At 36.9% G+C, this 21,778-nt stretch overlaps 1 protein-coding gene across 1 annotated transcript; it reads left to right on the top strand.

Annotated features, from left to right (window-relative positions):
• The first annotated feature begins 15,190 nt into the window (after nucleotides 1–15,190).
• Nucleotides 15,191–21,113, top strand: LOC114314264 (translocase of chloroplast 34, chloroplastic). The gene is made up of 7 exons (XM_082882515.1): nucleotides 15,191–15,650; nucleotides 16,385–16,492; nucleotides 16,591–16,715; nucleotides 16,815–17,079; nucleotides 20,391–20,459; nucleotides 20,551–20,712; nucleotides 20,811–21,113. Exons 1-7 carry the CDS (start codon nucleotides 15,552–15,554, stop codon nucleotides 20,874–20,876), a joined length of 894 nt encoding a protein of 297 aa, XP_082738641.1. The 5' UTR covers nucleotides 15,191–15,551; the 3' UTR covers nucleotides 20,877–21,113.
• Nucleotides 21,114–21,778: the final 665 nt, after the last annotated feature.

Below are 21,778 nucleotides of genomic sequence, written 5' to 3'. Positions count from 1 at the left end.
ACTATCAAATCTTAATTCTCATATTTAAAATATTTTATGGACATTTATACCCTTACAAATATTTTTTGAACGGTTAGCAATTTGGTGATGTGAACATTCATATTTTACAATGTGAATATTCACATTGACGTGTGAATGTTCATATTGACATGTTAACATTCATATTGACGGTGTGAACATTCACATCACAGAATATTTACACTATAAATGTGAATATTATTAAGGTAATTTTGATAACTATGTCACTCATAGGATTTATTAAAATAAAGAAAAGAATATAAACTAAATAGAACATAAGTAGATGACAAGAGATTTATGAAAAAGTAATCCTAAATCCAAAAGCAATTTTAGATAGTGGTCCTCACTCAATTCTCACTCATTTTCTCACTCACAAAAGTATTAAATAAATATTTAAAAAATGACTAAAATATTAAACATTGTTTGAGTGAAATTTTAATTACATAATTTGCTTAGTATTGTTGGAGATGCTCTCATATTATATGAAAGAGAGTGTATAGCAGAAAATAGTACATTATCCAAAAGTTAAGCTCACTATAGGCCCTTTTTTTTTTAATATAGTTTATTGTAAGTTAAAAATTCTTAATAAAAGGGTAAAAGTCAAATTTACTTTTTTCTTAGCTTTTAAATAATAAGGTTTTTTTTTTTTTTTTTTTTTTTTGAAAAATTTATGTATAAATCACATTTTGAAGAATGATGATCCATTTAGTCCTAAAGATTTTTTATAGACTAATTAGTCCCATTGATTTTGAAAAAGTAAATTTATGTCTCGTTTGGCAAGTTAACATTTTAGCCAAAAAGTCAAAAAGTTATTAAAAAATCCAAAAATCCTTTAACCTATATCAAAAAGTCAAAGATTTTCTTTTCTCTCTACTTTCTGTACATCTTTTCGTAAAATGTCAAAAAGTTACCCCAAACATACTAGTTTTTTTTACCTTATATTTTAGTCAAAAAGTCAAAAAATTATTAAAATAGCCTGTTTAAAAATTAAATTTACGCTTATACCCTTATTTCTATTATGTTTTCTTCTATTCCCCCTCCCCCCTTTTGTGCTAGAAATATAAGGCATACAATCTATGAGAATCAAATTTAGGATGCATTTTTATATGGAATCTTTTTAATTTGCAAAACATTTTAAAATGAGTATAAAAATGACTTGAAATATAGAATTCTTCAAACATTTCAAAATAATGTGAGGTTCTTCAAACTTTTCAAAAGGAATACAAAAACTCCAGCAAGTTTTAGGTAAATATATAATTTTAAATTGTAACACTCTAAAAAAAATCATTAGTATACTTTTTTTAAACGGAACACTCTAATAGAACACTCCAAAAAACTTCTTAGTATAACACTCTAATGTAATATACAAAAAAAATCCTTACTATATTTTTTTTCCAAATGTAATACTTTAATGTTACACTCCAAAAAAAGGATGTGAGATTCTTCAAACCATTCTAAAAAGAGTACAAAAATTCCTTAATAAATTTTAAATGTATAATTTCAATCTGTGAGTGTTACGTTTGAAAAAAGTACATTAAGAAATTTTTTAGCGTTTTTGTGTGTTACATTGGAGTTGGAGTATGTTACATTGATTAGAGTATTACGTTTAAGAAAAGTACACTAATGAATTTTTTTGTATGTTACATTGGAGTGTTACGTTTGGAAAAAGTATACTAAGAAGTTTTTTTGAGTGTTATGTTGTTATGTTTGGAAAAATTACATCAAGAAATTTTTTAGTGTGTTATATTAGAGTGTTATTATTTGAGAAAAATACACTAAGGAGTTTTTTTAGAGTGTCACGTTATTACATTTGAGAAATGTACACCAAAGAGTTTGTGTTACATTGAAGTGTTACGTTATTGGAGTGTTACATTGGTGTATTGCATTTTTGTTCGTGATGTGAAATTTACTCTAAAAAGAGGGAAAATCCAAAAACTTTATAGTGCGTATTGCCCAAATATGTAATTTTATATTTAGAGAAACCCATTTTTATTCCTAAAAAATAAAACCTAAACATGTAAGTGGGGTGCCTTTATTTACACATCACCTTTCATCTTAAGGCATACCACTACTCAAGGCACACCTTTAGAAATTTGATAAATAAGAAATTTGCTCGATACACATTACAATCTTCCATCTCTACCATTACTCACACACCCCATTCACAATCTTCCATCTTTACCCCTATTCACTAACACACCCCACTCACAATCTTCAATCTTCCATATTTTATACCTTCACTTCAAAAACACGCACAACGTTCCCCTCTATTCTCTGTTTCATTATCATTCCAGAGGTTTGGGAACCAGTCTAAACCCGTCTCCATTCGTGCTAAAAATGACTTCACTCCATTCTACTCTGGTTCACGACCCCCTCCGTTATCTGTTTCATCATATACGCAGGTGGTGATCGTTGTTATCATCACAGTTGGAAACAACTCCACATTGGAGATACAGTAGGTGAGAATTCTCATTTGGCTTATATTTTAGGGTTTTATGTATGTTTTTCCATTATCATGAGCATTGTATTTGAAAACTTCATTTTGCGAACCGTTCTACACTGGTTTTTCGAACGTTAACCTTTTGTTCGGAGTGTTTATGTCGAACACTTTTAACCAAACATGTGGACTATGTTCGACACTAGAAAATAGAACAATTAGAACTTGTTCGGTTGTAGATAATCGAACATGAGTACATTGTTCGAATCTGGGTATCCAAACGAATACAAACAATTTACTACTCAGCAAGTATACGAAAACGAAAGAAAAAAAAATGAAAAACTAACCTTTTCCTTACTCCATTGTTCCAAACCAATATTGTTGGATGCATCCATCATTTAGTCCAATCAAAATCTTCAATAATACATATATCTTTTTATTGTTTCTTTAAGGGTTTTTAGTTTTTGTTTCAAGGTTTTTAGGTTCTTAAGAGAGAAGATACGTAAGTAACGTTTCAGAAAAGAGGTGTGTATTGTATCCATTATTGTCCTTTATGGTAATTTTGCGTAAGGTGTGTGTCATAGCCCTTTATCCTTTGTGGTCATTTTACATTATGTTAATATTGTAATAAAAAATAAATTAATTAATAGTGTGCCTTGAGATGAAAGGTAGTGTGTAAATAGAGACACCCATGTAAGTGACTATCATTTTGTGTAATTTCTATTTTAATGGGACCTTTGGGTTTATAAAAAAAAATGAAGGACTAAATAATTCACAAGATCACATTTTAAAATTTATTGGTACTTCAACTTTTTTTTTCAACAATATATTGTAAGGAGAAATTACGTCAAACAATCTCACTTAAATTTTCAAAAAAAAAAAGAAAAGAAAAAGAAATTATAAACAACTCAAACAAATTACACTAAAAAATCCTTTGAATAATATTAGAGATCAAGAAAAAAAAATCATAAAATGTATCAGAAAGATTTCTCATCCTTTAATTAAAGTGTAATATTTTATTATATATAAAATCTAAAGATAAAAAATATTTTATAATCATCTTCATAATATTTTTCTTCCTAATCCTTAACATTACACTTTAATTCTAATTCTTAGTTAAGGAGGTAGCCTTTTTGTTCCAGCAGCTTTCACGTGCACAAGAATTGTGGCCAATTGGTTACAGCCCTTGCTGCTCTCAAATGGAGTCTGATTTTGTTTACATATTTTGGAAGTGCATGAATAAAAAATATATTTTCAATGATTAAAAGTAGTAAGGGCACATTATTCATGTTTGAAAATGCAAAAAAAAAAGGATAATTATTTTGGTGATTGTAGGGTAAATTCACGTAGTGCGCTAATTTGATATTTATTAGTTAAAATAATAAAATTCAGTAACTTTTTGTTGAACTTTTGAAAAACAACTAAACAAATGTTAAACAATAAATATAGAATATTGTTCCAAAATCACCAAATAACCTCTTATAACCAAAATTATTTTCTCCCAAACTCATCAAAGGTGATTTTATTTACACTACAAAAACATCTATTTACACTTTCATTTTTCATTTTTTTTTAATTGCAATTTTGTGTTTATTAAAAAGTAGCCAAACTTAAAAAATCCAGATATCTAATTTCTCATTGGTTAATGTTTTTGGTCTCGAGAGTTTTAGATGCAAATTTTTGATCACCGATTGATCATTCGGACGACCGGATGAAGCACTTGTCTACCACGGTTGTCACCTTATCGACCGCGGCTGTCAGCCTCTGTAACAACCCCTATACTGTTTACTGATTAATGACTGCTCGATTACCGATAATCACCGATTACTGTTAAACGAAATGGATAATGACTGATAACTGACTGATAATTGAACTGATTAAAAGTACTGAACTGACTGACTGAAATTGGAAACCGAATTGATTGAGTATATGTTAGTTAAATTGCATTCTATCTGTTTGATTGTATGACTATCTGTTCATACTTATATGTTTAAACTGCTAATTGAAGGCCTTATCGGCGACCGAATCTGAAACCGATTAGTGATCTGTGACCCTCGTAATTTATGTGATTTTATTGTACAATTATCTGAAAATTGATTAGGTATGATTAAATTAGATTAAAATAAGCTAATTAAAGAGTTGGACTTAATTACCGAATTGCCACCCTTAGTGGTCCACTCAAATACACACACTTGAGCCTTGTATACACTACAATCAGAGCATTTCATCAGCTCATTTCTTGAGCTTAACCGACCAAGAGAGGGAAAGGGAGAGGAATTGAGTTCTACCTTGTGAATTGCTTGGAAATTGAAGGAATTGGAACATAGGTTGCAAATTTAGCTTCCTCATCTTGTAACTAAAGCTCTAGGTAAGGAATTCAACCCCTCTTTGTTGTGTTTAAGCTCATTCATGTAAGATTCTTGAGCCTCTAGTGATTCAAGTCTAGAATTAGTTCATTGTTGTTGATTTGGAACTCATTTCATGCATGCATGTTTGTAATGTAGATGTTTGAGTTGTTTTCATGGCAAAAGGTTACATGCATGTCCATCTTTTGGTCATACTCCATGGATTCATCATTTTCTTGAAGAAATGAGTTCATTTGATCAAGCTTTGGAGCTTTAATTTGGTTTAAAACTCATACATGACATGTTTGAATGTTATTCTTGAAAATGGGTTTGAATGTGGTTTTAATTGACTCACCTTTGGGGCTTGAATTCACAAATTGAGCTTTGAAACTTGTTATACATTGAATTTAGTTATGTTTTCCAGAATTTGGGCCCAAGAGGTCGAGTTTGGAGTGGTTGAATGTTTGGTTTGAGCTTGGGAGGCAGATCTGGAAATTCCAGATTTGGCTTCCTCGCTCGAGCGAAGGATTCCCCGCTCGAGCGAGCACCTTTGTCCAGGGCTCCGCTCGAGCGACCATCGAGCGACCATCGCGCGTAAAATCTCAGCATCCAGTACTTTTACTGTTTTGTAGACCGCTCGAGCGAAGGATTCCTCGCTCGAGCGAAGCCTTTGATTTTGGACTTCCGCTCGAGCGGAGAAAGTCTCGCTCGAGCGAGGCTCCTATTTTCAGCAACTTTGCAAAATGTTTTCTAAGTGTATTTTTGCATCCTCATCCCATCCTAGGCATTCTTAGGCCTAGTTTAAGACATTTAGATGAGGATATCGTTGTAGAACACACCAAGGCAAATTAGGGATTAAGTTATGATATTTCCCAACTGTGTAGCTTAGTGTGTGTTCAACCTGTGAACTGTGTAGGGTTGGCAACTGGGGAGACACGCTCTAGCATACTGTAGCCCAGAACTCTGTGAGTAACAATTGTGTAAAGATATGTTCAACTGATATCTTTTGAATACTGAACTGAACTGTTTACTGAACTGGTATTACTGAATGAATGTATGTCCTTTATTTCTGAACTGTACTGTGGCATCCTTAGTACTTACTGTTTACTGTTACTGTTACTGCGACAGAATTCTCTGTCGGTTCCCTCGTGGAGCCACTACTGTTTACTGACTGATGGCCATCATTACTGTTCGGTCTTTTAAGACCTACTGTTACTGTTATGCTAATGGATGTACCACATATGACTGTTTACTGTACTGAACAACTGAAATACTGATTGAATTGAACTGTTTTCATTACTGTAAGGACATTCATTCTAAACCCCTTTACGCTTTATGTTATTCACTGGGCTTTAGCTCACTGCTCATATATATATGTAGGTGTACAGGCACCAGACCGGAGCTAGGAGCGCGGGTTAGACTCCAGTTTTGTCAAGCCAGCCTATGTGCCTCACTGCGAGGTTCCGAGCCTACCTGTTAAGGCTTAGGGGTCTTTTACAATTCCCCCTTCTGTACTGTTTCACTGTTTTGTATAGACTGACTGTTCACTGTACCGCTATCTAGGGTAGAGTCCCTAGTTTGAATGAATGTAAATATTGTGCATACTGTTCTGTACTGTTTATGTATGAATGCATGAAAAATCTTTTTGGCATACAGACTGTCACAGCTCATTGGACATTGTTTAATTACTGTATTGGCTTCCGCCAGGCCCTGTACTCTGTTTTACTGTATTACTGTTAAGCAGGCCTTCGGTAATCTCGGATTACTGGCCGGTTACGGTGCTAAACCCATAGGGCTGGGTTTGGGTCGTGACAGAGTGGTATCAGAGCGATACTTACCACGAGTTATACCGCACACACGTGTCCAAATGAGCTATAGGGTGTCCTAGAAAAGTTATTAGGGCATCTCATGAGCATGATAAGTGTGTGGTTATGTTATGACTGAATACATACTGATGTGGTAAACTGTTAAACAATGGCTGCTTATGTTTAAAACTGTTATAACTGCTTATAGTGAAATAGACAATGCAAATGAACCTGAGTCCTCATCTACTGAGGCAAGAATGGAAAGAATGGAAAGAATGATAGAACTGATAACTGCTAGACTGGAACAACAACAGAACCAACCGCCCCCACCTCCTCCTCCTCCGGTACAGCCGGAACCTAATGTGAATGTGAATGTGAATGATGGGGATATTATTGCTCTGGCCCAGAGGTTCAGTAAAATGAAACCGCCATCCTTTCAGGGAGGCCTTGAACCGTTAAAAGCTGAAGCTTGGGTTCTGGAAACAGAAAAATTATTTGAAGTGTTTCCGTGCTCAGAAGCGAACAAAGTATTGCTAGCTACCTTCACCTTACAAGAAGAGGCTAGAAGGTGGTGGATGTTAATCAGTGATACAAATACTGTTATGACTTGGGCTCAGTTCAAGGAGTCCTTCTTTGAAAAGTACTTCCCACAATGTGTCAGGGATAGGAAAGTGACTGAATTTGAACAGCTGAAGCAGGGCACAATGTCCGTTGCAGAATATGAGACGAAATTTACTGAACTTGCCCGTTATGCACCGCATATGGTGGATACTGAGTATAAGAAGGCCAGGAAATTCGAAGGTGGCCTTAATGTTGCAATCCTTGATCGAATAAATGTTTTGAAATTACCGACTTTTGTGGGTGTTCTCGACCGGGCATTGATGGCCGAGTCGAACATCGCAGCGGTGAAACAATCTGAAACACCAACAACTGAATGGCATGGTAAAAGGCAGGGTTTCAAATTCAAGAAAGGCAAGCACAATCCAGCCAACAAGAAACAGAATACGGGGTCGACAACTAGCCCCAGCCAAGGGAGTGGGTTTACTCCACCCTGCTCTGTATGTGGCAACAGGCACAAAGGGGTTTGTCACAAATTATCTGGAGCCTGTTACAGGTGTGGCAAGGTGGGCCACATGGTTAAAGACTGCCCCTCTGCTCCACAAGCCAGTAGTAAAGCTGCACCAAGCGCAGCAGCATCAACTGTAGCACCAAAGCCTAACCCCAGAGCTACCGGGAAAGAGCCTATGAGGCAAGGCCGAGTGTTCGCACTAGTACCGGGAGATGTGCAGAATACCGAGACCGTTGTGTCAGGTATTCTCTCTATCTGTACTCAAAATGCATATGTACTGATTGATTCGGGGTCTACACATTCTTATGTATCATATGCTTTTTCACGGAAATTGAATAAACCCTTAGAACCCATGAACTATCTGCTAGCCGTATCATCACCCGTAGGAGGATCTATGACCTATGCATATATGTATCCCGCATGTGAAATTATTGTTGGGGATATGCATCTGTTTATTGATTTACTGCCATTGAACATTGATCATTTTGACGTAATATTGGGGATGGATTGGTTACAAAAATATCATGCCACTATTGACTGTGTGACCAAGCAAGTTGTTTTCCGTCCACCTGGTTTGCCTGAATTTGTGTTTAATGGGAGTAGAGTAGTACCTCCTCCGTATTTGATTTCGTCAGTGAAAGCTGTTAAATTAATTAGAAAGGGGTGTAAAGGATATCTGTGTTCTGTACTGACTGTGTCTACTGATGATAATGTTAAAACTGATGTGAATTGCATTCCTATAGTCAGAGAATTCCCAGATGTATTCCCAGATAATCTTCCAGGAGATTTGACTGACAGGGAGATTGAATTTACCGTTGATGTGATTCCCGGAACACAACCAGTTTCTAAAGCTCCTTACCGAATGGCTCCAACTGAACTGAAAGAACTGAAAGTGCAATTGCAAGAACTGTTAGACAAAAAGTTCATTAGACCTAGCACTTCGCCATGGGGTGCTCCTGTTTTGTTTGTCAAGAAGAAAGATGGCTCACTGAGACTGTGCATTGACTACCGTGAACTGAATAAGGTAACTGTAAAGAATAAATACCCATTACCGCGTATTGATGATTTATTTGATCAGTTACAGGGTGCACAAGTGTTTTCTAAGATTGATCTCAGATCGGGGTATCATCAACTGAAGATTAAACCGGAAGACATTGATAAAACTGCTTTTAGAACAAGGTATGGCCATTATGAATTTCTAGTTATGCCATTCGGAGTCACGAATGCCCCTGCTGCTTTTATGGACCTCATGAACAGAATTTTTAAACCATACCTTGATGACTTTATTGTTGTATTTATCGATGACATATTGATTTACTCCAAAAGCATAGAACAACATGAACATCATCTGAGACTTGCCCTACAAACCTTAAGAGAACAGAAACTGTATGCTAAACTGTCTAAATGTGAATTTTGGCTTGACCATGTTATGTTTCTGGGGCATGTTGTTAGCAAAAATGGAATTTCTGTTGATCCGCAGAAAATTGAAGCTGTAGTGAACTGGCCTAGACCAACAAATGTGACTGAAGTCCGAAGCTTTTTGGGATTGGCTGGATATTACAGAAGATTTGTCAAAGATTTCTCCAAAATTGCTCTACCATTGACTCAGTTAACACAAAAGGGGACATCATTTGACTGGACTGACCAAAGAGAATCTGCGTTCCAGGAGTTGAAAACTCGACTTGTGACGACACCAGTTTTGACCTTACCTACAGGTACGGATGGTTATACTGTATTTAGTGATGCTTCTCATAAGGGTTTGGGGTGTGTTTTAATGCAGAATGGGAAAGTAATTGCCTATGCTTCCCGACAACTGAGACCGCATGAAAAGAACTACCCGACCCATGATCTGGAACTTGCTGCAGTAGTATTTGCACTGAAAATCTGGCGTCACTATCTGTACGGGGTGACATGTGAAGTATACACCGACCACAAGAGTTTAAAGTATTTCTTCACACAGAAAGAACTGAATATGAGACAGCGGAGATGGCTGGAACTGATTAAAGACTATGACCTACAGATATTGTACCATCCGGGAAAAGCCAATACCGTTGCCGATGCCTTGAGCTGGAAATCGATTGGAAACTTAGCCTGTTTGCTTACAGGACAGAAAGAGTTGCTTTGTGACCTTGAAAAATCTGAAATCGAAATTGTTTTACGAGAACAAGGTGGAATCTTAGCTGCTATTTCTGCTCAACCGGCACTGATTGAAGAGATTAAAGAGAAACAGCAACTGGATGACTTCTTGAAGAAGATCATCGAAGAAAGAGAATCTAAACCGAGACCGGGATTCAAATTTGAGAATAATGTACTGAAATTTCAAGAAAGACTGTGTGTACCAAATAATACTGAACTGAAAAGAAGAGTTCTGCAAGAAGGCCACAATTCGAAATTGTCTATCCATCCGGGGAATATGAAAATGTACCAAGATCTGAAACAGAATTTCTGGTGGCTGGGAATGAAGAAAAAAATTGCTGATTTTGTATCCAAATGTCTTCATTGCCAACAGGTCAAAGCTGAACATCAGCGACCTGCCGGATTATTGCAACCCCTACCTATACCAGAGTGGAAATGGGAGCATATCACGATGGATTTCATTGTGGGATTACCTCGCTCCAGAAAAGGTATGGATTCAATTTGGGTTATTGTTGATAGACTAACCAAATCTGCTCACTTCTTACTTGTCAAGACGATTTATAATGCGGACAAATTGGCTGTTATTTATATTGATGAAATTGTAAGACTGCATGGAGTGCCTGTATCTATTGTTTCTGACAGGGATTCGAAGTTTACATCGAGGTTTTGGCAAAGCCTACAGACTGCATTGGGTACTGAATTGAGGCTGAGTAGTGCCTATCATCCTCAGACAGATGGCCAATCAGAAAGGACCATCCAAACCCTGGAGGATTTACTGAGAATGTGTGTCCTTGATTTTCAGGGAAATTGGGAAAGCCATTTACCTTTGGCTGAATTCGCCTACAACAACAGCTACCATTTGAGTATAGGTATGGCGCCTTTCGAGGCATTGTATGGTAGAAAATGTAGATCTCCGATTTGCTGGGCAGAAGTTGGAGATGGGCCTTTGCTCGGGCCCGAGATTGTGTATGAAACGACTGAGAAAGTGAAACTGATACAACAGAGACTGAAAACTGCACAGAGTAGACAGAAAAGTTATGCAGATGTCAGAAGACGGGACAGAGAGTATGAAGTGGGTGATCACGTTTTTGTGAAAGTGACACCAATGAAAGGCCAGACTCGTTTTGGAGTCAAAGGCAAGTTAGCACCGAGATACGTCGGACCATATGAGATCATTGAGAAAATCAATCCGGTGGCGTATCAAGTTGCGCTTCCTCCTGAAATGGAGCATATGCATAACGTCTTCCACATTTCCATGTTGAGAGACTACCTCCGGGATCCCTTCCATGTGATTGAGCCTACTCGGATAGTGTTGAGTGATGACTACACTTACGAGGAACGGCCTATACAGATTGTAAACCGACGGATCAAGAAACTGAGGAACAAAGACATCCCGCTAGTAAAAGTTGACTGGCAGAACCACGGTGGCGTGTATGCCACTTGGGAAAGGGAAGATGACATGGCCAAACGATATCCTGAACTGTTTCCACTGAATCCTGTTTTCTTCCAGAATGAAGGTAACTCGAGTTTAGAGGACTAAACTCTTTATAAGGAGGGGAGACTGTAACAACCCCCATACTGTTTACTGATTAATGACTGCTCGATTACCGATAATCACCGATTACTGTTAAACGAAACGGATAATGACTGATAACTGACTGATAATTGAACTGATTAAAAGTACTGAACTGACTGACTGAAATTGGAAACCGAATTGATTGAGTATATGTTAGTTAAATTGCATTCTATCTGTTTGATTGTATGACTATCTGTTCATACTTATATGTTTAAACTGCTAATTGAAGGCCTTATCGGCGACCGAATCTGAAACCGATTAGTGATCTGTGACCCTCGTAATTTATGTGATTTTATTGTACAATTATCTGAAAATTGATTAGGTATGATTAAATTAGATTAAAATAAGCTAATTAAAGAGTTGGACTTAATTACCGAATTGCCACCCTTAGTGGTCCACTCAAATACACACACTTGAGCCTTGTATACACTACAATCAGAGCATTTCATCAGCTCATTTCTTGAGCTTAACCGACCAAGAGAGGGAAAGGGAGAGGAATTGAGTTCTACCTTGTGAATTGCTTGGAAATTGAAGGAATTGGAACATAGGTTGCAAATTTAGCTTCCTCATCTTGTAACTAAAGCTCTAGGTAAGGAATTCAACCCCTCTTTGTTGTGTTTAAGCTCATTCATGTAAGATTCTTGAGCCTCTAGTGATTCAAGTCTAGAATTGGTTCATTGTTGTTGATTTGGAACTCATTTCATGCATGCATGTTTGTAATGTAGATGTTTGAGTTGTTTTCATGGCAAAAGGTTACATGCATGTCCATCTTTTGGTCATACTCCATGGATTCATCATGTTCTTGAAGAAATGAGTTCATTTGATCAAGCTTTGGAGCTTTAATTTGGTGTAAAACTCATACATGACATGTTTGAATGTTATTCTTGAAAATGGGTTTGAATGTGGTTTTAATTGACTCACCTTTGGGGCTTGAATTCACAAATTGAGCTTTGAAACTTGTTATACATTGAATTTAGTTATGTTTTCCAGAATTTGGGCCCAAGAGGTCGAGTTTGGAGTGGTTGAATGCTTGGTTTGAGCTTGGGAGGCAGATCTGGAAATTCCAGATTTGGCTTCCTCGCTCGAGCGAAGGATTCCCCGCTCGAGCGAGCACCTTTGTCCAGGGCTCCGCTCGAGCGACCATCGAGCGACCATCGCGCGTAAAATCTCAGCATCCAGTACTTTTACTGTTTTGTAGACCGCTCGAGCGAAGGATTCCTCGCTCGAGCGAAGCCTTTGATTTTGGACTTCCGCTCGAGCGGAGAAAGTCTCGCTCGAGCGAGGCTCCTATTTTCAGCAACTTTGCAAAATGTTTTCTAAGTGTATTTTTGCATCCTCATCCCATCCTAGGCATTCTTAGGCCTAGTTTAAGACATTTAGATGAGGATATCGTTGTAGAACACACCAAGGCAAATTAGGGATTAAGTTATGATATTTCCCAACTGTGTAGCTTAGTGTGTGTTCAACCTGTGAACTGTGTAGGGTTGGCAACTGGGGAGACACGCTCTAGCATACTGTAGCCCAGAACTCTGTGAGTAACAATTGTGTAAAGATATGTTCAACTGATATCTTTTGAATACTGAACTGAACTGTTTACTGAACTGGTATTACTGAATGAATGTATGTCCTTTATTTCTGAACTGTACTGTGGCATCCTTAGTACTTACTGTTTACTGTTACTGTTACTGCGACAGAATTCTCTGTCGGTTCCCTCGTGGAGCCACTACTGTTTACTGACTGATGGCCATCATTACTGTTCGGTCTTTTAAGACCTACTGTTACTGTTATGCTAATGGATGTACCACATATGACTGTTTACTGTACTGAACAACTGAAATACTGATTGAATTGAACTGTTTTCATTACTGTAAGGACATTCATTCTAAACCCCTTTACGCTTTATGTTATTCACTGGGCTTTAGCTCACTGCTCATATATATATGTAGGTGTACAGGCACCAGACCGGAGCTAGGAGCGCGGGTTAGACTCCAGTTTTGTCAAGCCAGCCTATGTGCCTCACTGCGAGGTTCCGAGCCTACCTGTTAAGGCTTAGGGGTCTTTTACAATTCCCCCTTCTGTACTGTTTCACTGTTTTGTATAGACTGACTGTTCACTGTACCGCTATCTAGGGTAGAGTCCCTAGTTTGAATGAATGTAAATATTGTGCATACTGTTCTGTACTGTTTATGTATGAATGCATGAAAAATCTTTTTGGCATACAGACTGTCACAGCTCATTGGACATTGTTTAATTACTGTATTGGCTTCCGCCAGGCCCTGTACTCTGTTTTACTGTATTACTGTTAAGCAGGCCTTCGGTAATCTCGGATTACTGGCCGGTTACGGTGCTAAACCCATAGGGCCGGGTTTGGGTCGTGACAGCCTCTTTATTAGATGACCAGCCAGACGACTAATTAAATAAATTCGAGACAAATTCGCGCCTCAATATTCGAGAAGTGGATCACGACTCTTTCTCATCACACCCTCCCTCTCTCACTTCCCACATCTTTATCCATTCGCATCGTTGCTACTGCCACATCATTTGGAGGCTACAGAGTTCTTTTCTTTCAAAACTTTCTAGTTAATTTTTGCCATGTGATTCGAAGAATTTATAAATTATGTGAATGAAGCATTTTTGTTTCTCCAAACCTCAAATAATCAGAGGTCAGTGTAACATAAAATTAAAAAAAAAAGAAAAAAAAAGAAGAAGAAAGGTAACCATGATTAGTTTTTATTCCTTATTAGCCCAACTTGGAATGAATTTTGTCTAGGAAAAATGTTTTGTGCCTCGAAAATTTTGCCCCCGAATGCCCCGAAAAACAGATGGAGAAGAGAAAGAGGGAGAAAGAAGAGAGGGGAAGAGAAGGAAGAGAGGGGAAGAGATGGCAGCAGCAGCTCGCCTCCGCCCGACGTCCCCTCGCAGCAGCTCGTCGCAGCGTCCGACCGATCGTCGCCCGACGTCGCCTCGCAGCAGCTCCGCCTCCACCCCCTGCCTCTGCCTTTGCCTCCGCCCCGCCTCTGCCTCCGCCTCCAGCCCTAGTTTGTTGGCCCCCTCCCCTCTCCCCCTCCCCCTCCAGTTCTCCTCCTCTTCTTCTTCTTCCTACTCTTTCTCCTCTTCTGATTCTTTTCTTCTGAAATGAAAAAAAAAAGAATTCAAAAACGTCGTCGTTTTTGAATTCGGGGGATTTGGGGGAGGGGGTTTCGGGCTCTCAATCGCGATTGTTTTGTCTAGTATTATTGTTTGAATTTGATTTGAAAGATGTACAGAGAATCGAAGACGATAAAGGCCGTCTCATAAATCATACATAGCCTAGCCTACGGCATCTAAAACCCTCTCTTTAGATTGTGCCTTTCTCGCTCGCTCGCTCGCTCGTCACAGTTCGTTGGGTAAGCTCTTCCACTATGTTTGGAGCTTATGAGAGAAAAGAATAGAAATGATTACTTAAGTAATAAGAGGAAAGAAAAGAAAAGAAAAGAAATGATTGTGATTTCTCTCATTTTTGTTTGGATAAAGAAGAAAAAAAAGAAAAAAAATTATTGTGATTTCTCTCACTCTTGTTTGGTTAAATTTCATTAAGAGAAAAAAAATTATTTTATGTTATATTATCAAAATAACCTTTTTATATTTTCAATCATTTTATTTCTTTTATTTTTATAGGGACAAAATTAGTATTATAAAAATAGTGATTTCTTTTCTCTCTCAAACTCTCCACTTTTGAAAAGATTAAAAGTGAGATTTATAAGGAAAATAAATTTATCTCCATTTCTCTCTATTTAGATTATCTAAATAAATAAAAAAATACACATCACCCCATTTTTTTTCTTTCTCTGTCCAAATTACTCAATCCAAACATAATAAGTTGTTTTCTTTCGCTTCACTCTCACCTCTTCCACTCTCTCTTCTTCTTTTCCGCAAACTGACCATTGCTTAACGCTGTGTTCTGTTGCGGCGGTTTTGAGGAGTGATTTGAAAAGAAAGGAAAAATTAGGTGAAACTATCAAACACATTTTTTCTTTCCCTTTCCAAATCACTCCCCAATTCTCTCAACCAAACATAGCATTAGGGTTTAGGGATTATCTGTGCGTGTGTGTATATATATGGGTCTCTGTGTATTGATTCTGTGTTTTTTTTGCAATTTGGGTTGTTTTGAGAATTGCAGGTATCGATGGCGGCTCATTTGATCCGAGAATGGACTGGTATTCAACAGTTCCCTACTGCCACCAAGACCAAATTGTTTGATTTTCTTGGAAAACTCAAGCAGGAGGTCCAATTCTCTCCCTTAAATGTGACCCTGCTATTATTCTTGCTGACAAAATGATCAAGCATGTTAAGAAGAAAAATAAACATACTTAAAATGGTTTTTTGAGGCTTAGTGGAGTGGTGAGGCTCCATTTGGTATTGTTTTCAAGACTGATCCCCTTTTCTGAATTTTAGAAAGAAGAAAAAAAACTGTAAAAAGCAGCCCTTTTTGAGGTTAAAGTTTTGAACCTTTTTCTGACTTGTTAAAATTTCATAGAAAAATGGAAGTGATATAAAATTTATTTGCCTATTTGATATTGTCGTTATTATTTTTTGTTTTTGTGTTTTCAGAAACAAAAACAATGAAAAGTTCAAAAGCACCCATTCTATTCATGTAGTTATAATTTTTGTGCAAATATTGCTTTGGAAAATTAAAAAATAACTTTTTGATGTTCGCTAAAGTGAATTTTCTTATTTTAGAAATTTTTCCGAAAACAGTTTTTGAAAACGTTTCTGCGTTTTCCAGAACACAAAAACAATAACAAAAAACAAAAACAATACCAAACATGCCCAATTTTCAAATTTCTGGTCGTCATTTTTAAAATTGTAAGAAAAAATGAGAATGGTAACAATCGAGCCCATATATGTCTGAGTTTATATTTTGAAGTCTTACCATATTTGTAACTTTTCTCAGCATCCAGAAGGACGGTGGTGTTTTAATTACATAATGCAATATTTACATTTTCTCATACTATGTAGAATGTGAGCACCTTGACAATTCTTGTGATGGGGAAAGGCGGTGTTGGAAAATCTTCGACTGTAAACTCCATCATAGGGGAAAGGGTAGTTGCTGTCAATGCTTTGCAGGTATCTGTTTGTAACTTTGTATTTGAGAGCAACGGCTTCGTGAGGTTCCTAAGTTGGTCATTGTGTATTGAAGATATATATGTCGTATAATTTTGCAGTCAGAAGGAACTAGACCTGTCATGGTTTCACGCTCATGGGCTGGATTTACACTGAACATAATCGACACTCCTGGGCTCGTTGAAGGTGGATATGTCAATGACCAGGCACTTGAGATCATCAAAAGGTTTGTATCAAGCTGTATATAAAATTAAGTTGACAATATTTCAATGATAAGATGCCATTTGATACATTTCAAACTGCGATTTTGTTTTGTCTGAACCAGGTTCCTTTTGAACAAGACCATAGATATTTTGCTTTACGTGGACCGCCTAGATGCATATAGAGTGGATAACTTGGATACGCAGATTGTTAGAGCTATAACTGATAGTTTTGGTAAAGAAATATGGCAGAGAGGATTGGTAGTCCTGACACATGCTCAGCTCTCACCTCCTGATGGTTTGAATTATGAGGATTTCTCCTCTCAAAGATCAAAGGCTCTTCTAAAAGTTGTTCGTCTGGGAGCTCGGATGAAGAAGCAAGTTATGCAGGTAAAGTTTGTCTCTTAATTCTTTTGGAGAGTGGTTGATTTGTGAAAGTTGTCTGATGGGGGAAGCATGGTTAACTTTAACAAAAGTAGTACAGAAGGTTACATTTGAGTATAAAACATGGTCTAGAGTGTCGTCCCCAAAAATGGAGCTCATGATGCAAATATATATCAGAATTGGGTGTGCTTTAGCGAAAACCTTAGGCAACAAAGATTGTAGGTGAGTTCAAAGAATATATAACAGAATTGTTTGCTAGGTCTTTTGTTTGCATGTTGAAGAATAGAGACTTTCAAATTGTGTTCTATGTCCATCAATATCCCTGAACATGAAGGTTTGTGTACGGTTTATAGCAAGTTTAGAAGATGGCTGCATTCTCTTGTAATGCTGAAAAAAGTGGTTCTACATGTGTATCTTGGAGTCCAGCGTTCATGAAGGGTCACCAACGTTGTGGGCCAAACTACTACTGCTCTGGGACTTACGTCCAAAGTATGGTAGAAAATGAGGCTCATTTCCGGGGCCCTTAAGAGAACCCAGATTCAAGAGCGTCTATCAAATAGATTTTATCTGTATGTGCCCGATGATTTTCCTACTCATCTCATTTAATTTTTTCAAGGAGAAGTAGTCATTGTTAATTCATTTCCTTGAGCCCAAAGGAATTAGTTCATTGCAGAAATTTCATTTTATTTATTTTGTGTAAATTTCTTCCAAAAATGGTCAGAGACCCAATCCAGTGTGGTTTGCAATTAAAACGGATTCAATGTTTAAGGCTAGTACCTGACAAAATCACCCAAAGTAACACGTAGCTACATGCCAAACATAGGTGGTGGTGGACATTTTTATGGTCACGGCAACAGTAGTTCAAGTTTGTCACACCTCATTTGGAAAGTCTCTAGTGTTCCATGTGTTCAGCATAGTTGATCACCTGCATAACAATAGAAAAGTTAGTTGGCATCTTTTTCTGAAAAAGTGGAGTTTCCCAACTTGGCAGGGTTTGATCCCACAATTATTATAGGGAAAATTACAAATCATATAGAAGACCAAAAATAATTACAAAGACATGGGGGTGCAACTTTTTCTGTGCAATAAGATCACAACGAAAGTTGCAGCCCCCACCTTTTGGTAAATAAATTCCCAATTCCCACGTTCTTGTAATTTCCCATTAGTATATGGCGAAAATAAGATATATAAACCTCCCCTCCTGGCCAGTTGTAACTGCAAATGAGTATTTCCTTTTGATCCATCTGAAGGAGATGGAGAGCCGTTATCAAGATATTGAAGACTGTATATGCTGATGGCTTTTGGTTCTCACTTGTGTTTTGTGTTAACGGACCTTATCCTCCTTGTTTAAGTGATGAATCTTCACCTATACAATGTACGGAGGAGTGGTTAATGACCTTAGTTGTGGCTTGAATGGAGAAGCCCAAATTTGACTTTTCATTCACATTAAATATATTTTTTTTTTTTCGGACAAAAAAATGAAATTATATGAATAACTTTAATGCACAATATATTGGAGTCTCCTTGTCTCCCCACCTATGACGCATGGACACTCCAAAATCGGTGCCGTGACGATGTCCGACACTTGGACACGCTGGCGACACAAGGACACTTACGGACATGGCAGGTTGTGTGTCCCTTTAACTTAATGATTTTTTTGTAGGGGACACGGCAGGGACACGCATGTCCATATCGGAACAAGAATCGAACTCAGAACAAGAGAGAGAGAGAGAGAGAGAGAGAGAGAGGGGCTCGTTGGGCATACCTGGAAGCTCTTCACTGGTGAGTCGTCGGTCTTCGGTGGTTGGTCTCCGATCATCTTCTTCGTCTTCGTCTTTGTCGCTCTCAGTCTCTCTCTCTCTCTCTCTTTCTCTCTCTCTCTCTCAGTCTTCTTTCTTCGATCGTCTCTGTCCCTGTCTCTCTCATCTCTTGTCTATCTCTCCTCTATCAGTCGATCTCCATCTCTCTCATCTCTCTCTATCTCTGTCTCGTCTCTCTCTGCTCTCTTCTCTCTTTTCACCTCTCGCCTCTCTCTCGTCTCTTTGTCTTCTCTCTCTTCTATTTCGTTTCTCTCTCTTCTCTGTTGATCAAATATTTATATATATATTATATCTCTTCTCTTTGTCTTCTTTCTTCTTTATTTTATGATTAGATATATATATTGTATATTTTAATTTAATTTTTTCTTTATATAATGTTTACAATATATAGAACATATGTTTATAATGTTTAAATGTAATGGTCTTTATATACACATTAAATTAATATTAGTTTTTATTAATTTTGATTGTTTGGTAATATAAAATTAATCTACATAGCAAATATGTAACATATATAATTAAAACAATAATAACAATTTGCCTTGTCCCCGTTGTATCCATGTTCCTATTTTTTTGAAATCGTCGTGTCCCGTGTCCGTACTTCATAGCTCCCCACTTCATTGAAGGACACTTGAACGGCAAATGCACATGGGCCTGGAGAGGGGGACCTTGATGAAAGCAACATGCAATGCAAAGTAACTTTACAGTGAAGCTTAAAAAATATAAAGATAATTGGAGAAACTTTTTGTACAGCCTCTAAGAAAGGAGTTGTTATTACATCACTTGATACACGTAGCACTTGCGAGATGCAAGTACATGAGACAGCGTCACATCACCAAATTCACAACCAAGTTTTGCATTCAGGACAAATTATTTGAGTGCTGAGTGGATGAAGCCAAACCTATATGCTCACACTTGTACAGTTTACTTGAGCTTCGCTTCTTGAAGGATAGGTAGGAAGTAAGGCCAAGTTTGGCAATTGCAAAATAATCCATCTTTTTATTTTTTTTTCATCACATCACCTCTCTATTTTTCTGCACATCTTTTCGTAAAAAGATAAAAAGTGCACTTATTTAGGTCATCCCAGACAACCCCTAAGTTTATGGGATAAGGGTACGATGGTAAAGATATCCATATGGTAGGATATGACTTATTTGCAATTGCAGCAAGTTTATGGGATAAGGGTATGATGGTAAAGATATCCATATGGTAGGATATGAATTATTTGTAATTGCAGTGCAATCTTACATGTGGCATAGCATTCCAAGTAATTGAGCTTGTGTTGCAGTTACATGGTTCTTTCTATATTTCCTTCAGTTGGACTGCTTTATAATCTTTTCTATGTTTTGGCTTTTACCCTTTTTGAGTTTTTTTTTTTCCCTTAATTTTTTTGGCTTTATTACTTGATAGTTCTTCACAATTGTCTTGAGTTTTCTTTCTTTATTATTATTATTATTTTTTCCATCTTATTTTATGTGTTGTTATTTCTGCTCTCAGGGTTCTTCTATTCCTGTTTGTTTGGTTGAGAACAGTGGTCGGTGTAATAAGAATGATTGTGATGAAAAGGTTGGTTAATCTTCTCATACCATCCAATTGTTTTCTTATATTGCTATTTAAACTTGGGATTATTGAGATGATTGGTCGTTCTTTGGGTCAGATTCTTCCAAATGGGACTGCTTGGATTCCCAATCTAGTCGAAACAATAGCAGACATGGTTTCAAATGGAAGCAGGGGCATTTATGTTGATCTAAAGTTGATTAAAGGACCAGACCCAAATGAAAGGGGGAAGATATTGATCCCTTTCATTTTGGCATTTCAAGTAAGTTTCTAAACTTGCAGGATTGCTGTGTATTCCCTCATCACTTGGCATAGAACTTTTATCTAATTTGTTCTTAATTCTTGTTGCCATTTTTACAGTACTTCTTTGTTGTCAAACGGATCCAACGATGGATCAAGGATGATATGCCTCCTACTTGGGAGTAGCGGGACACAGGTTTGGCTAACTGCAACTTCTGATTACTGTGAAATTTTTTGAATGTGGGCCCAATTCTTCTCTCCTAAGCACAATGTATTCGTGTAATCTGCGGCTCTTGGCTCTATCTACTGTTTGAGGGAACTAGTTTTGTGTACTTCCCTCTAATATAGTTCCCTTCAGATCCTTGCATCTACCTTTCATTTGGTATTCTTGAAGATCTTATATATATAGGCTTATATTGAGTAGACGGTGTATACACATTCAATTGGTATGCTATAAAAATCAAATAGTTATGGAAAAAAGAAAGGAAAAAAAAATTATCAAAATTTATATTTGAACAAAATCTGAAGTAGTTATATAGAGGACCTGTGTTCTGGCTGCTCCCATTATATAATAGAATAAAGAAAAAGTTGATGACAACCTTGCTTGAACTTTTTTCTTAGCATGGGTTGCTGGAGTACACTGTCCTGCAAAATCATATTATTGTTGTCTTTTTTCTTTTCTTTTTTGTCTTTTTCTTTTTTCTTATCATTTTGTCTGTTTGGAGCAATTTATTCTAAATTTAAAGTTTGATAATCTATAAATAGAATTTAAATGCACCCTCTCCTTAACATGAGATCAGTTAATTTTTTTTAATACGTGAGTTGTAAGCAAAACTTGTATTAAATATTGGGATATTTACTTGTAAGTCCTAATAAGTAGATTATTGTCTAATAGGTCCTATAGGAAAAATTTGTCAAAAAAAAGGTCACTAATTGTAAGTTTTAATGGCAATTTATAAAAATTATGACAAAAAAAAGTCACTAATTGTCAATTTTTAGCGACATATATAAAAAATTGTCACAAAAAAATTATATTTAGCGACAATTTTATCAAGACTTAAATTTTCAATAGGATTTGATCGAAATTA

The sequence above is a fragment of the Camellia sinensis genome, chromosome 8 (genome assembly GCF_055761805.1).
Source record: "Camellia sinensis isolate YWXY chromosome 8, ASM5576180v1, whole genome shotgun sequence".
Lineage (NCBI taxonomy): Eukaryota > Viridiplantae > Streptophyta > Magnoliopsida > Ericales > Theaceae > Camellia > Camellia sinensis.
The sequence above is the reverse complement of the archived record's forward strand: the minus strand, read 5'-3'. Positions and strand labels throughout refer to the sequence as shown.